This window comes from Epinephelus lanceolatus, chromosome 9, assembly GCF_041903045.1.
Source record: "Epinephelus lanceolatus isolate andai-2023 chromosome 9, ASM4190304v1, whole genome shotgun sequence".
Taxonomy (NCBI): domain Eukaryota; kingdom Metazoa; phylum Chordata; class Actinopteri; order Perciformes; family Serranidae; genus Epinephelus; species Epinephelus lanceolatus.
The window spans coordinates 37177247-37194743 of NC_135742.1; the positions used below are offsets into that span (position 1 = coordinate 37177247).

The window sequence follows — 17497 nt, forward strand, 5'->3', positions numbered from 1 at the left end:
ATCCTTCAGGTTAGAAATTACACAAAACACAATAATGCATTTTTTGCAATTTGGTCTGTCCTCCTAGGTTAGAGTTTTGCTTCTTTTAATGCCAGATTCTTATTGTCCTTTGTCATTCACAATGAACCTCTTGGCAACCTCAAGATGACTTACAAAAGTGAAGTTCACCTGATGGTCACCAAATTCTCTGATGTTACCCACTGACCTTTGATCAGTGTGAACAATATTTAAGTCCCATAACTCAGCCAACTATCTGGAACAGTTTGTCAAAAAAACTCAACATTGGTGGTGTGACAGCAAACGATGCTGAAATAACATCACCGGAAACAGTGGCAAATGTTAACGTTTTATTTAAAATGTTGCTTGTTCATGAATCAACCTCAGTCAACAGAAGATACTGCTTCCTGCATAGAGAGAAAAAAGTCAGACCATAATCACACAAGCACAATAACAAATTGGGAACCTGCTAGTTTATGGAGGTTTTGGGAGGTTCACCTCTGGTTTCTCTGTGTCTGCTGAGGCGGCTTGTGTACTGGGGCTGGCCTCAGTATTGTTCTCCAGGTCAGTCATACACGTCTCCTTCACTGCTGCTGGGCTAGCTCTCCTGCAGGAATGAAATACAAAAGTGTAGTCCTGTGCTCCCAGTATAGTCAACCATATGCAGCAAACATTAATCCCATCTGTGCACAACAAATGCACAGATCCACTGTAGGTTCATGATATTGTTCACATCAAGCTTCCTAAAACTGGTTGTTGTCAGACTCGTAGCCTAGAAAGAGACATTTGTTGCCATCTGATCACCTTCAGTTTAGTTTATTGTAGCTTTGTTAGCAGTGTAGCTCTGGGGAGAGCAATGTTGTTTAGTCCACCACTTTGATCCAGACTGAAACTCAAGTACTAGATAGATTGCCATGAAAGCATGTACAAATATTTGTGGTCCCCAGAGGACGAACCTGACTGATAATCCCCTAGTGGGGGTTGGTGCTCCTCTGACTTTCCTGCTAGTACCACCATGAGGTTGAAATGTGTTTAGCAAATGCCTTGACAACTACTGGATTGATTGCCATGAAAATTTGATTCAGACATTCATGGTCCTATCAGGATAAGATGTAGAAGCTTTGCTGGCCCCTTAAATCTTTTAAAGCAGGGATGCTCAGTTTTGATGACTGGGCGTCAATTTAGGGGTCAGCATATGATTGAGGGTTGCATAGGTTAGACACAAAATATCAGCTACCTTTACCAAGCAGTCCTGCATAAACTCTTCTTCACTGAACAGCTTACCATGTTTAGCAATTCCATGAGCTAACACATAGCTTGCCTGTGTAACACCTTAGCACTTTTAACTCTAAGATTTTTGAAGACCGGCTGTTGGGCAGATAGGTCTTGTTGAAACTGTTCAGCCTTACGCTCTTCATCTATGAACTAGTTGTAGGAAGTTATTTTCTCATAATATTTTAACATTAAATTCCCTGAGCACCAAATTCACCTGTTTGTAGATGAGGTGGATCACTCTGTCCCGAGGTCAGATGAAACAAGCATTAATGAATTTTTCCTGACGCCTCTTTTTCTCCTCAACCAAAGTGTTTTTTCCTTTCCACTTCCACATTAAACTGTCCTTTTCCTTAAAGCACCAGCACTGATGACCAACCGTATTTCCCCCAAGTACTGAAATGGACTTCGGATGATTTAAATAGAATACATGCATTTCATGTAATTTTTGGGTGTCACACAAAATCTTTGAGGGCCACCATTGGCCAGCAGGCCTCACTTCCAGCAACTGATTTAGGCTAACCTTCAAGTCAGTTTTTGTTGTCAAATACGTTGGTTCCTGACCCAATACTTGTTTGACTTAACTTATTCCCTCTGCCTCAGCTGTGCTTGTGTTTAGTGCTAATAAGTGAATGTTTGCTCAGTAACTGATTAAAACCTGCTCCAGCTAGCACTGGTGTACCATGAGCATGTTAGCATTTGGCTAGAAGCTTCACTAATGCCCAAGTACAGTCTCACAGGGCCACTAGAGTTTTCATCTTGTTTAAAAATGTTCATGTCTTGGCTTTAAAATTTCAAGTTACAGACTACGTCAACATGTCAGTGTTGTAACAGGAAGGTTTTCCTCTTAATTAGTAATCAGACAAACCTTGTGTTGGCGCTCTTCTTCCTCTTAACCACCACTGCCATCACAGCAATAACCACCACTCCTGCACAGAGCCCCACAGCAGCGTATATAATGGGACCCTGCATGGTCTTTAGGAGATTGTCTTGACAGGAATCACCACTGTAGCCCAGTGCACACACACATGCAGTTTCTCCATTGACCTCCACACAGCGGCCGTTACCACTGCAGCGTTTCTGGCTGCACTGCTGGGCATCCAGGTTCATGAGCTGACTACTGACATTTAGGGTGGTGTTCGGGCCAGTGTCTTCAGAGAGAGGAGAAGGAGGGGACGGACGAGGAGGAGATGAGCTGTGGGGTTGGGTGGGAGCAAGGACCTTTGCTCTTGACCTCTGCTTCAGAGTGACACCTGAGGAAAGATGAACGTTTCAGCTAAAAACATATGCCATTTTAGATAACAGCTCTTATTGCTTTTAAAAAAGGTATAAGATAAAGACTCACAGTTCTCATCTGAGTGGTCATAGCAGTCAATGTGCTTGTCACAGAACTTCTCAACAGGCTGACATGAGAGTTGATCCAGACAGGGCCTGGTGCCACCTGGGCAGCTCTGCTCTGGACCACAGTGGGTAGCATTCACAGGGATGTAGTCGTGGGCACACTTGCATGTCCGACCCTCTGGGGTGGCAAGACATAAGTGCTGGCAGTTTCCATTGTTTTCTGCGCACTGGTTTGAACCTGCAAAAAATAGTTCAGCAGATCATTAGTTCATTGGAGTTTGTAATGGTCAGTGTCACCTAGTGCCAAACATCATATTAAAAATGCCCTCTGAAAGACCATCAGAACTTACGTACCAGTCTGACTGGACTTGCTGAATGCCTTTAAGCTGACCACTTCTGTGCCGACCTCAAACCACAACTTGTTTTGCTGCTGTTCATCACTGTACCAGAGCCTGGTCTTGTCTGAGGGAAAGGGCCGACACAAAGTCATGAAGATATATTAGAAATCTAAAGGCCCTGGAACATCAAACAGACAGTCGGTCATCGGTCAGTAAGTGTCTGTTGCCCTTGTTTTTGCAGTGGGTCCCAAACTGCTGGCATTCAGTAGGGGAGACCGGGGATGATTGTAACACTTTTTGTTTGAGCAAGTGTAACTCACTGTTTTTTTTTGTTAGAGCTCTTAAATTTTGATACGTGGTACCCATATTTGTCTGCTATAAATAACACACACTTTGACCTTTACTACACCATCACATATTATGGAAATTAATGTCAAATACAAAGAGGTATATTGTTACAACGTACCCCAGTACCGGGGTGAGTTGTAACACTAGCTGGGGATGGATGTAACAAATAAATTATTGTGCTTAAAAAAGATTCACAATAGGCTAAATGCATTCAAGCACTTCAATGAATAATAAGGAACAATAAACTTGTAAGAATACTATAATTATAATATTAAAATAAACAAATGTATAACAAATACAAAAAAGGTTGACGTTTGAACAGCATTTGAACAGCTGAACAATAAACACTTTTGAAGAGTAACTATTATCTGAGTAAACCAAAGCATAATACCTATAGCCTATTTTTAATCTGATTGGCAGTTGTGGCAAATGTAGATGTTCTAGCCTGGGGTGCAGGCTTCGTGGGCCCAAAATCCACACTTTTTAAGAACTACTACAACCCTCCCCATGCTTAGCAGCCATGAAAGAGCTAACCGTTTTTAGCGTTTAGCTTCAAAGCTAGCAGTAATGAGACATCAAATTAAACTAGAGAAACTACTACTTGAACCTATGTAAGTGAAACAATTGTACATTGAACACAATGGACATTATGCAAAAAAACAATTGTGATGAAAATGTTTGGTTTCTCACCTGAAAAACTGTTTTTTGGCTCTAGAACAGACAAATTTGGACTCAGAAACATGCGGCTTCACCAGTGAGCTCCAATTGTAAATGGGCATGGACTGCATTGATGATGTCACCACAACTCATTTCTAATTGGCCAAACTGAGAGTGTTACAACTATCCCTTTATTACAACCATCCCCAGTCTCCCCTACATTGAATCGGCATCAGAGCAGATGGAGCCCATTGGTGAGAGAAATCGCTTCGGTTGGCACTTCAGCTAAGTACATGAGAAGAGTAATGGAAGTGAGAAAAGCAAATAAAGTAAACTTAAGTCAAGAGGGTGCAAGATCGGAACAAACTTGTTATATTTCAGTTTCTTTTTTTAGCCATTTAACTCTTTAGCAGAAACTGCTCAGACTTTTATGTTATTGTTCACTAGCAGACCATTTCTGCTGATGCTCTCAATGGCTAAAAAAATATTCTTACTGATATAACAAGTTTATTTCCATCTCATGCCCTCTTGACTTTCGTCATTTGATTGGCAGTTTAGCTCAGTGCAAAAGAAGAGTAACAGAAGTGAGGAAAGCGATCAGTGATTCCTCTCACTGATGGGCTCCCCCAGCTCTGATGTTGATTCAATATGCTGAATTGGCCGAAAAACAGCCGACAAGGGCCAGCTAGTGCCAACGATGCAGGCCACACTGCAAAAACTACCCGACCGATGCTCACTGACACCCAATATTAACAATGCCAGCTTGGTGTGTCAGGGTTCCAAGATGTTTGCAACTTGCAACTCATAGCGTGACACCAATCAGGACAGTCAGATTTGACTGATTTTTTTTTTAGACTTTGTAATGCATTATTGTCTTGTGTGTCTTCACCTACTGATGCATAGAAAAATATATAGTAAAGACATTATATAAGGTAAAGTTATGATGTTTAACAGCACCACCTCCTGGTATTTGGTACACACAACATGGCATCAGTATCATTGTATTTATTACATACTAAATGAGCCATTACCACTGACAGTCATCCACAGCAGTGCGTCATCACTCAGAGCCACAGCAGCCAGGCCATCACCGGTCTTCAGCTCTCTGTATCCAGATCCATCAAGTTGGACAGTGCCGATGGTCCCTAAATCTGGGCAAGAATCCAAGCTATGTTACTGCTTTTCTAAACCATTATTAGCCTACATAAAAGCCTTCAACAAAAACTTCCCAACTCGAGCCAAATTTATAAAAGCATCTTACCCACGTCAGCCCAGTAAATTGTATCCCCAGTATTGGAGAAGACCAGAGATGTTGGCTGGACAGCATCCTTCCACACCACACTCCGCCCAGCACCATCCATGTTGGCACACTCAACAGTAGCCACAGTACCCGTACCCTGCAGGCCCACATTGGTGAAACAAACCCTTCCACTGGGAGGGTGGAGGGCAATGGATTCCACTCTGCCAATACCATCTTTTATGAGAACAGCAGTGTGTGCACCTGTGATGGAGGTGACCTGCAGGCGAGGCTGTTTGTCGCTGCTCCAGTAGATGTTAAGTGTTACCCAGTCCAGAGCCATGGCGGTAATGGTGTTGCCCAGGAGTTTTAGGAGCTGGCCCTGAGAGGACAAGTCTGAGTCCCTCAGCTTGAAGGAGCTGAGTGAAGTTGTGCCGTCATCTGTCAAGAACAGGGTGTGGTCACGAAGGCTGTAGTCAATGATGGCTGCTTCATTGACACTGGGCACCTGCAGGGCCAGGTGTTCAGGCCAGCCCTTCAGCTCTGCTGCTGTGTGTCGGGACTGCAAGTAGATCTACGGAGATAATTGGAGATTTAAAATACATTCAAGTGTAAAATATGAATACAGAATAAACTTTCACTATTGTAGAAACATGGCAAAATCCATAAATGAGGACCCGCTTCCTATGTAAATCTAAATGGCTCATTCTGAGGTAAAGAAAATGCACAACAAGTCTCATTTCCAGGTCATTTATATGCAAAAGAAAACCTAGGCTACTTATTATATTATTGTCAATTTCTTCCAATATATCCCTCTAAATTTGTCACACTGGACCTGAAAGGCTTAGTTCAACATTTTGGGACATGCACTTAAAACATAGCTGGAGCAAGCAGCCACTGTTTAGTTTAACTGGGGCAAACTGACTGGCTTGTTCATAAAGTAAGTGAATTTGCTTGCCAGCACATGATCATGTTTTTTTTTTTTTTTTTTTTTTTTTAAAATCAAGACATAAAATGTGAAAGTGTAAAACCGACAATTTTCTGTTTAACATAGGGTTATGATCACTTCTTGGCAAGTACCACCATTAACAACTGCTCCTGACCAGGAAATAGTCTGGCAAATAACCCTTCATTACAGCAGGGAATTTAATTTTACACTTTTGTACAAATTTAACAAACATCATGACTTGTTAATGTTTTAGGGCTTTAGGTGCTGGTGGTAAGTGGATTTTGTTTCCTTCAAAAGCAAGTTAATCATTTCCCCCAGTTTCCAGTCTTCGTGCTAAGCTAACCGATTGCAGCTTTATAGTTATCATAGATAAGAGTGGTATCAATCCTGTCATCCAACACTCAGCAAAAAACAGGCAGATGCTATTAGCACCCAGGTGTCCTATAGCCAGAAATGCTATTTACACCCAGGTGTATATAGCCAATGTGGCTATTCACACAGTCTACATTCAGCAGTTTTATACATGCTAAAAACTGATAATAGGTCAGCCAATTCTAAAAATATTGTCAATTTTTATTCACACAGGACTCAACCCCGGCCTCCTGTGTTTAACCCACTCACCAAACACACCTTTTTCCTCCAAGGACTGCGTCACCCTTTATTAATAAGTCAACCTACTTTCTGGTAGGACATTTGCAATTTCTCGAAAATTTACCACTTTAATCTCAGTGAATTTACAAGATTGGCCAATACCAGCCCTAACCATGCTCTCTTTGCCCTAATTCTAGTCACTCACCCAGGTGCAAATACATGCCAAAAAAGGCACAAATTATGCATTTCCCAAAATGTCCAACATTTCCTTTAAAGTCTGTTCTGTTAAAACAAATTCGACCTGGTATGCATCAAAGAAAAAACCTGGGTGACGGTGGAGGGAGACAGCATCAGCAGGAATGCTGAATTGACTGAGCTAGAGCAGGTCAGGCCATCCTCAGCCAGTAAAAGGCCAGAGGGACACTTGCACACAGCCTTGGGTCCCGGGGCCAACACACACATGTGGGAACAGTCTATCTTCTCACAGGGACTCTCAATGCCCATCTGGAGCAATGGGTGGATGATCTGCAAACCAAACAGAACAGGAACATGTTTTATAAATGTTTTTTGAATCCTTATAATTTGTGCTGATTTAAAAATAAATAAATAGATAAAAAATTAAATGCTACATTCAGTATTTGGTACATGTATTATTTAATTCAAACACCAGTTTTGCCATTTTTCCATCAACGGCCTCAGGTTTTTATCATCTCCCAGAACTGTGCCAGAATGGTTTTTCATATTTTTTATATTATTATTTTCATAAGTGGAAGGCTTCAAACATGCAATGTCACAGCTGTGTGTCGGAAATATGGCAAGCTGCTGTGAGCACGTCACACACAGGTATTGAAATTTAGTTACAATGTCTATTATACAATTATACCAATACCCCATTTTTTCACTTTCACCTTATTCTGAACATTTCACTCACTTTCACACCAAAAGGTTGTCTGGGTCTTTTCAGGAGAACTTGTTGGTTTTTGCCAGAGATTTTATGGGCAGCCAGCACCACTCGCTTCTTAGCATCAGACCAGTAGAGCATGTCATTGAACACTGCCAGGGAGAACGGGTTGGTGGTCTCTTTCATCTGTAGAATCTGAAAATGACATTTAGGTACTTGACTTTATATCTTGCCATTTTTTTACATTAAGTCTAATCTATTTATGCTTGGTCCGTTTTAGGAAAAAGAAACCTCCCAGTAGGCGCCACTTGTAGGGTACCCTGTAGTTTTAAGGAAGGTAGGTTGACGTTTTGCTGGTAGATTTAGTGTTGAGTCCAAAATGTTTTACCTGAATGTCATCTCCATCCAGTGTTGCAGATCCAATCGCCCTCAGCCTTTCATCCGTCCAGTAGACTCTGTCAGAGATGGTGTCTACAGCCACACCGCCTGGCCAGCCCAGACTCGAGTTTACTACTGCCTTCCTCTCTGACCCGTCCATCCCAGCACGCTCTATCTTCACTACATTACCAATCTCTGTCCAGAACATCAGTCTGGTAGAAAAATGAAAAGACTCAATACTAGTCTTAAAAAGGTTTTCACAAACATTGTGGAACAATTTGGACAGTGAAATAAAGTAATGCTGACCCTTTTTGTGGCAGCAGTGCGAGAGAGCGAGGCTGATCCAGGTCTTCATCCAGGATGACGCTGTGGTCCAGCGATTTGACAGTATCTGTGGTTAGTCTAATGGCAACAATCTGACTATTCACTCCGTCAATCCAGTACAGGTTCCTCCCGAGCCAGTCCACAGCAACAGAATCAGCCCGGACACCTGTGGAAACATATGGTGTCGTGTGTCATGAGGAGGCATCCTTATGCATGACAGTACATTCAATAATCAAAAATGTAGATGTCAGTCACTTAAAATACTCCAATCACATTTGTGTTGCAACAACCTTTAATAAGAGTTCCTGTGGTTTTCTGGTCCAGCGAGGACCACCTGATGCTCTCAGTGTCCAGACTGACCCAAAAGACCCTCTGGTCCCTCCAGTCATAGTCCAAGGAGAGGATGGCCTTCTTGGCGGAGGAGGACAACACATCAAGGCTGCCACTGCGCAGGCCAAACAAGAAGAGGTCCGTTTGGACTGATGACAGCAGGAAGGGTTCACCTAAAGGGTGAGAAAAACAACATTATGGTGCCAATGGTTATTTTTGGACTCATTCAGTGTGCCCTCTCATGGCTGAGAGCTGGGTGCAGACAACCTCTGAATCATAGATATGCTCTGAATATTGAATAAAACTCCTTTAAAATAAGTAGATGTAGATGCATTTTTTTGAACAGCAGTGCTGAAATGATTGTTCTATAAAAATGATTCATATCCAATACATTGATTTTCATAGTCTCAAGGCTCATTTATGTTCAACATTGGATACATATACAGACACATAAGGAGCCCTCTGATCATACTCTGCATTTATTGTCCCTATTTGTGCATGTTTTCCAAAAGCCTACGAATAGACGAAACGGAACAGGACCCCCAGAAATCATGGGGGCAGTGTAGCCTTGGTCCAAGCGAGACATGAGTGTAGGACATAGCATTTTAAAAGTGGTGGAATGGAAGGAAGTGGTAATATAGTGTAAAGAGTACTCTGTCCACATGTCACGACAATGTATTTAAAGACTTTTTTTTTTTTTTTTTTTTTTAAAAAGGCGCTGCTTTCTTGCCTTAAGATGAAAAGACTGACATCACTTCTCATGTCTATTAATATGAAACTATAGCCAGGAGACAGTCATCTTTGCTGAGCATGGCTCAGTCCCAAAGGTACACAGATCTCAAGTCAGTGCACCTGGCCAAGAAATAGTCTGGCACATAAATGGCAACTTGATAATCTCCCACTTTTTTGGTGCCAAGATATACTAATTTGGTGGATTTTCTCATCTTCTGACTTAACCAGGCTAGCCATTTCCTGTCTTTATGCTAAACTCCTCTTGGCTGTAGAGTCATATTTAACGGACAGACGTACACAGCAAGAAAGTGAGTTGTATGAGAAGAGCATTTCCCAGAATATCAAACTGTTCCTTAAGTTTTTATGATGTGCCCCGCTCAAACACTGGGCTATGGCCTACCAAATGGTATAGTCTATTAAAAGGACTTTACCGGTGATCTTGCAGTGGTGTCCATCTGCCTCCATTATGTAGCCTGGGTGACAGTCACATTGATATGAGCCTGGAGTGTTGATGCACAGCTGACTGCACACACCTGAGCTCTGGCCTTCACACTCATCAATATCAACACAGGTCAGCCCGTCCTTCATTAGCGTGAACCCTGCTGCACAGTGACAACGCTACACAGCAAGATCAAGTGTTAGAGGAGCTGCAACATTTACATCACACATTCAGAAGGTAAGAGAGCATAGTCATGACACTCACACACATTTACTTATTTAATTTGTTCAGAATGGTCTCAGAAACTTCACATTGTACTGCTACATTAAAAGTTCAGTCTCTACTGCATTTCTTTATCTTTATTTTTACATTTTATGCCACCAACAAGCATATGACTTTGATTTAAGGTCTAGTTTGTAGGATTTAGTGGCATCTAGCAGTGAGGTTGCAGAACTGGAACTCCTCCTGTGTATCAAGTATGTTGGAGAACCACCATGTCCGAAGCAAAAACACAAATGGCTCTATCTAGAGCCAGTGTTTGATTTGTCCATTCTGGGCTACTGTAGAGCAACATGGCAGACTCCATGAAGAGGACCCACTCGGTATGTAGATAAACAGCTCATTCTAAGGTAAGGAAAACACGATTCTTATTTTCAGGTGATTCTAAATTCATGAAAACCATTTTATTATGTTTAATTTCTGCTGACACATGCCCCTAAATCGTACACACTGGACCTTAAACTGGTTAACGTCAAGCACACGCAGAATATGAGATACAGGGGTCCTCACCGTTCCCTGTGGTGTGCTGTAGCAGCTCTGGGAGCAGCGGCTGTTATCTGCGTCTGCGCAAGTGATCTGGCAGCTACCGCCCTCGTCTGAGCCGTCTGCGCAGTTGGTAATGCTGTTACACACCTGGACGGGATCCAGGCACTCCTGGCTGCCACACTGGAACTGGTGAGGGAGGCATGTCACCATTCCACCTGGTATGCACACACACTCAGTTTCATATTTAATACAAAATTCTTTTGGAATAAGAAAAACCCTTTACTGAAAAGTTAACAAACAAGAACAGTTGAATGTTTAAGTGTTTTACTATCGATAAAAGGTATTCCTTTTTCCACACTACAAATATCACTTTAAAGGAGCTGTACGCGACCTTCAGAGCATATCTATGATTGAGAGTCCGAGCCATAATTGCCTGCACACGACTCAACATGGAGGTGGCTGAGCTGGTGACTAGGAGCTAACAGTGCTAACAGCATGAATAGCGCCAACAGTGGCAACTGTGCTTACAGAGCTACGTGAGTTAACAGAGGAGGGAACCAGAGGGTGAGCACTATGCTTACGCGACAACACTGCCCTGCCACAGCAGGGACAGCATCAATGGTAACCACTGTGTACTCACAGTGCAGAGTGGCAGCGAGTAGCTAGCCAGTTGGATACACAGACTCACATGTACATTACCATCTACCACAATAACAGACAGAAAATCTGATTACAACACATGCAGAAGTAGTGTGACTTCATTCTCTGCTCAGGATGCCACTATATCTTTACAGCAAATAGTTGTTTGCCATGCTCTGAATGTCACATATAGTTCCTTTACTTTTTGGCATTTTTGACTTCATTAGATAGCAAACAAAGACAGGAAACCTGGGAATAAAGAGGGATAAGCTGGATTTGAACCAGAGATGTTGCAGTTACATGGCTGCGATTCATTTCACTTGAGCATCATTTAATTTCTTTTCACCATAGGGTAAACAACTTTTTCTGCGTTTTATAGTGTATATATTATATAATGTATAACCACTCACATTCAGTCTCGTCACTGCCTTCGTCACAGTCCTTCATGCCATCACACCTCCAGGCTGTAGGGATACACTTGCTTTTGGATTTACACAACCACTGGAACTCACCACAGTTCAGTGGAGCCACGGGACAATCCTGAGGAGGTACAAATGGATTATTTTACTGCAATCCAAAGTGGTACTTGACAGTTCTAAATTTTGATTTGAAAATTGAGGCCATATACATGGATAGGCCGTGTATATGTTTAGACCATCCCAGTGGCTCACTGTAAACCACTACAAGTAAATATGGTCTATGACAAAGGTCCAATACAGACAACACTTGGATTTTTAGGATTGTATTTCTGTTGTCCCTGAAAGACTAATGCTTAAGACGAAGTTCAAAAGATGTCTACTTTAATGTCTACTTTTGCCCAACAAACTTGTGGTGTTGCCTTCAACATCCACCTTTTCATCAGTGCCATCTTTGCAGTCCTGATCTCCATCACAGATCCACTCCTGCACCAGACACTCCTTGCTCTGGGGGCAGCGGTGTTTGGTGGGGCAGACCGGTGCGTTGGTGCAGCTCTCCTCATCTGAGCGATCCCAGCAGTCTGGGTGACCATCGCAAAGCATTGTGTCCGACACACACTGGCCACTGGTGCACTTGAACTCCGTGGCACTGCAGGCCCCGTCAACTGGGGGGAGGGCAGAGATACCATCACAAAGGTGAACCATACAAGCAGAGCTGAATACACAGTGAGTAGATATTCATTTCCTTTTTCAATGACAGCATACCACAGTTTGCCTCATCACTGCCATCCAAACAGTCCCTCTCCCCATCACAGAGGAAGCTGTTAGGAATGCAGCGGCTCTTGTCGTCACATTGGTGAGCACAGCCCTCCATCCGCTTGGCACATCCCAGTTCATCTGAGCGGTCCTGACACTGAGGCACACCGTCACACACCTGGCTCTGCTCTATGCACTTCTTTCCATGTGCACACTGGAACTGGTCTGCAGAGGACACATGGCAGAAATAATCTTGTGAACATAACCCAAATATCAAGGCTCTTCCTCTACACACTATATTAACTCTGTTGTCATACATGATGCTCTTTATTTATGTTCACTAGGGGAGATCGGGGATGGTTGTAACAAAGGGATAGTTGTAACACACTCAGTTTGGCCAATTAGAAATGAGCTGTGGTGACATCAATATAGTCCATGCCCATTTACAATTGGAGCTCACTGGTGAAGCCGCATGTCTCTGAGTCCAAATTTGTCTGTTCTAGAGCCAAAAAACAGTTTTTCAGGTGAGAAACCAAACATTTTCATCAGTTGTTTTTGGCATGTGTCCATTGTGTTGTATGTACAATTGTTTCACTTACATAGGTTCAAGTAGTAGTTTCTCTAGTTTAATTTGATGTGTTTCATTAGTGCTAGCTTTGAAGCTAAATGCTAAAAACGGTTAGCTTTTTCATGGCTGCTAGGCATGGGGAGGGTTGTAACTCTTCGAAAGTATTTATTGTTCAACTGTTAAAATGCTGTTCAAACATCAACCTCATTCAGGCTACAATTATTTTTTTTATTTATGTTATACATTTCTATTTATTTTATTATAATTATTGTATTCTTACAAGTTTATTGTTCCTTCTTATTCATTCATTAAAGTGCTTGAATACATTTAGCCTACTGTGAATCTTTTTTAAGCACAATAATTTAATTGTTACATCCATCCCCAGCTAGTGTTACAACTCACCCCGGTACTGGGGTGCGTTGTAACAATATACCTCTTTGTATTTGACATTAATTTCCATAATCTGTGATGGTGTAGTAGAGGTCAAAGTGTGTGTTATTTATAGCAGACAAATATGGGTACCACGTATCAAAATTTAAGAGCTCTAACAAAAAAACCCACTGAGTTACACTCAAACAAAAAGTGTTGTAATCATCCCCTGTCTCCCCTACCTTGGAATGTTTTGCATAACATTACTTCTTTGCAGTGAGGATGCACTCCAATGACAATAAAGACCTTTGTTTTTGACTACATCTAGGCCAATATGGTTCCATTTACCAGTGACCCTCACTTTATGTCAGTGAGCCAAATTACTGTCTCTGCACCAACATCCTGCACATTTAATGCATTTAAAAGAAAAGATTCTGTGATAAAACAAAGACTAACTTTACCCACTAGAGGGCAGTAAAGTCATTCTTCACCCACATACAGGAGTTTACAGCCAAACAAACCAACCACCAGATTACCCGTTTCACATGCTGATAAACATTCTTCCTCATCAGAGCCATCTGCGCAGTCTTTTTCTCCATCACAGACATGGTTGTAGAGGACACACTCTTTGTTGTCCTTGCAGGGTTTAGAGCCCAAATGACATTTCACAGGAGTGGATGAGCTGGCGGAGGGAGCAAGCACAGAGATTGGACTGGTCCCATCTTCCCTCTCATGTCTGTCTTCCTCTTGGTCCTCTGATGCAGATGCCAGATAAAGTGGGTAAACAGTATGATGCATATTATGCAAGAGTGAGATATGTATGCGATTATCTCCTGCGAGAGATCTACTATATCCTCTGATCATTTCAACCTACCACAGTTGGCTTCATCTGTGCCATCCGAGCAGTCCTTCTCTCCATCGCAAATGAAGTTTGCAGGTATGCAACGACTCTTGTTGTCACAGTAGTGAAAACAGCCCTCAGTTTGCTGTGCACACTGCATTTCATCAGAACGGTCCTGACAGTGAGGTATACCATCACACACCTGGTCCTTGTCTATACATTTTTTCCCATGAGCACACTGGAACTGATCTGTTCAGATGCAGGCATTTGACATTATGAGACAAGCCATGGTTTTCCTCAAAACAAAGTTTACAATTTTTGCGTGCAATTAAACTGATGACATGTTTAACTGGAGCCAAATAGCATATTCAAACAGTGAAATGGTGACTTAGTTTGATGATATTTACTCATTTTCCAGTTTATCAGGCACACCCAGCTGAAATTAATGTAGTCTCAAACACAGTTTTGCAATAAATTGTACCTTCATGAAGGTTTTAATGTTCAGTTTTGTTTGAACTATCTGAAAGGTGTTGACTCAACTATATGATCATTTGGAGGCTGCAGTTTGTGGCGCTATTGAGTTGTATTGCATAATACAGGGACACTATCCTTGAGGATATAAAAAACTGAACATTAATGAAGGCAGGATTTATTCCAGGGTTGTTGTGCAAGACTATCGGTTTTAGCTAACTACCAACTGACTCCATTTTTGGCCTGTTTATTCTGAAAGAATTTAGCTTTTTACAGACTCAAGTGTTTCCGCTGCAGTTAGGCTTTATGAATGAACACAAGTCATTCAATTCATTTTAAGACTTAATCCATTGTGTACTGGAAAATTTCCATTCTCTCTTGAGGATGGAGGTGTTTTTTTTTTGTTTTTTTTAAACTTCATCCTCAAGGTTCTTGAACATTAAAGAGCCAAGTACACACATTAGATTTTGATTCACAGTAATTTGCTAATTTGGATAATTTAAAAAAAAAAAAAAAAAAAAAAAAAAAAAAAATCAATATCACACAAGACATGCATTTGATTTACGCCAAATGAAAATTCAAATCCCATCTAACTTGACCTCTAAACTCTTTTCAGTGATGGCCATAAATTTTAGCAATGCACATAAGTATTATGACTTCAAGTCCAGTACCTTCATTGCACCCTGATGCACAGTCCTCTTCATCTGAACCATCCTTGCAGTCATGCTCTCCATCGCAAACATGGCTGTAGAGGACACACTCTGAGCCATCCTTGCACATTTTAGAGCCCAGGCCACACTTCAAAGGAGTGCTTTCAGCTGAAACAACTGTTTAGATCAAGAGAGCAGAAGAGGACAAACTGTCAACCATTGCTAAAGTTAAATAAAATAAAAATAAAACATATAGCTGATAATGCATCCTTCACTCAGCGTCTGAACTGAGAAACATTCCTCTGGATAAATTATAAAGCATGAAGTCTAATCGGGTCATGTTTGCAGATGATGTAAAAGCAATTTTTTGTACAGCTGGCTCACCTCGCAAGGGCCCTGACAACTGCAATAAGACTACACCGAGAAACAAACATCCACCCATCGCCACAGATAAAATAAAACGGACCAAAAGCTGCCAAGTGCCAAAGTGTATCATTTTATAATGACACCAGGTGAGGCCAATACAACCTAATTACACACCTGAGTGAGGGGAGGAGCTACTGATGGTTGCCACATTAAAACTCATATTGAACCTCCTCAGATAAGAAATAACTATAACTGACTGTGACATCCTGTAGGCATATATATATATATATATATATATATATATATATATATATATATATATATATGTATATTGCTGTTAATCTACTGTTGTATTTTGTTGAAAATGGAAATAATGACGTAATATTCTGTGAAAATGCAGAATAAAAATAGCTTTTGCCTCCAAATCTCTCTGAATGACAGACATAAACCCATGCTGTCAAATAATCAATAAGGATTGTCAAGGACATTAGCCAGTATTCAGAGTGCGTTTTCTTATAATCCTCCAATCAGTTTTTGAAAAGGAGGGATTAAGAGCGCCTACGTAGCCATCATGTTTGTTTTGTTGTTCCGGTCTACCTAACCTAGCAAACTAGCTTCAGTAGCACTGGTAGCAACTTGAGAGGAGCCCACAAGCCTTGTCAAAATTAGCCGCAGCACAATACAGTTCAAGCATTTTTATGTCAACAAGGTGTTTAGAGGGCTGTGCACATCTTTTACTCAAAACGCGGAGCTTTGGACTTTAAAACTGGGGTAACTATCAAATTGCTTTTAGCTGTTTTCTGGACTTTGAAGCATGTTGTTTTGTGTGAGAGATGTAGGTCCGTTAGCCAGCGGGAGCCAGGGCTCAGTTTGGAAGAGTTCGTCCAAGATGCTAACTCATTTTCTGCCGTGTCTGTGTATTAATAAAAGTCACAAACATTCAATAGCTACATTGAAATAAAACACAAGAGTGTTTGAATTCATGAAACCACAGTTTGTGTCATTTGGTTAATTATAGCCTGAGTTTATTTGACAAGCTGACATTAGGTAGCGAAGTGCCGCGACTTGACTGTTGCGCATAGGAGGTTTTTTGTGGATCACAACAAAAGGATTTTTGATAACAAGCTGGCAGCTAGCTCGGTTAAGCTAGCTAACGTTAGCTGACCTAGCTAGATGGGGACTTCTCCATGAATTCCCTCCGATCTTCCTAGTTATGTTAACTATAGTTTTTAATTTTTAGCTAAGACCATTTCAGCATTTTGCTGCTCGTCACTCAGCAAGCTAATGCTAGTGAACTTATTGTTGTGATTTGAGTAAAGCAGGCCCCCCTACCAGGTAGCTAGCAGCCGGCCTTCCAAGCCAGTTGGTGTTAGCACTGGGGGGCCTCTCACAAAACACTCTCGTTGTTCATGTTCATTTAGCAGCGTTCATTTGTGGTATTCAGTATGTATTTTAGTATCTGTCGTATTTGGATTTATACGCATAATGCGTCAGTATGAGGCACACCCCGTGTGTTAACTTTATAAGTTTGCATGTTAGCTAGTCTGGATGTCGAGCAGTGTATGTGACAAGCTAACGTCAAGTGGACATCTCTGCCTGCTCAACTCACCAAATGCTCAACTTTATTAAGTATTCGGTGAAATTTATTACACATTTATTTAACGTGAAAGATGCTGCTGTCAAAACAATCTGGCTGTTTTATTTAATAGTTAAAATTTCATTGAGTTATGAGCATCATGTCTTGTATTGTTTTGATGAGCCTAATCGTGATTGTTTTTCTATACCATGTTTTGTTTGTAATGATGTACTTTGTGTGTGACTC

General features: G+C 41.4%; 1 protein-coding gene across 2 annotated transcripts; it reads right to left on the reverse strand.

Moving 5' to 3' along the window:
• Positions 1-334: 334 nt before the first annotated feature.
• Positions 335-15818, reverse strand: lrp13a (low-density lipoprotein receptor related-protein 13 a). Of its 2 annotated transcripts, XM_033619108.2 has the most exons (21): positions 15694-15818; positions 15331-15486; positions 14222-14437; positions 13884-14102; positions 12420-12635; positions 12090-12319; positions 11649-11778; positions 10624-10814; positions 9827-10013; positions 8624-8836; positions 8316-8499; positions 8020-8221; positions 7662-7826; positions 7055-7255; positions 5215-5764; positions 4985-5104; positions 2965-3072; positions 2615-2848; positions 2138-2522; positions 496-604; positions 335-404 (listed from the first exon to the last, which is right to left on the reverse strand). In XM_033619108.2, the coding sequence occupies exons 1-21, from the start codon at positions 15803-15805 to the stop codon at positions 381-383; spliced, it is 4152 nt and encodes a 1383-aa protein (XP_033474999.2). In that variant the 5' UTR covers positions 15806-15818; the 3' UTR covers positions 335-380. The 2 variants fall into 2 exon arrangements, with proteins under 2 accessions (XP_033474999.2, XP_033475000.2); XM_033619109.2 differs by lacking the exons at positions 13884-14102; positions 14222-14437.
• Positions 15819-17497: the final 1679 nt, after the last annotated feature.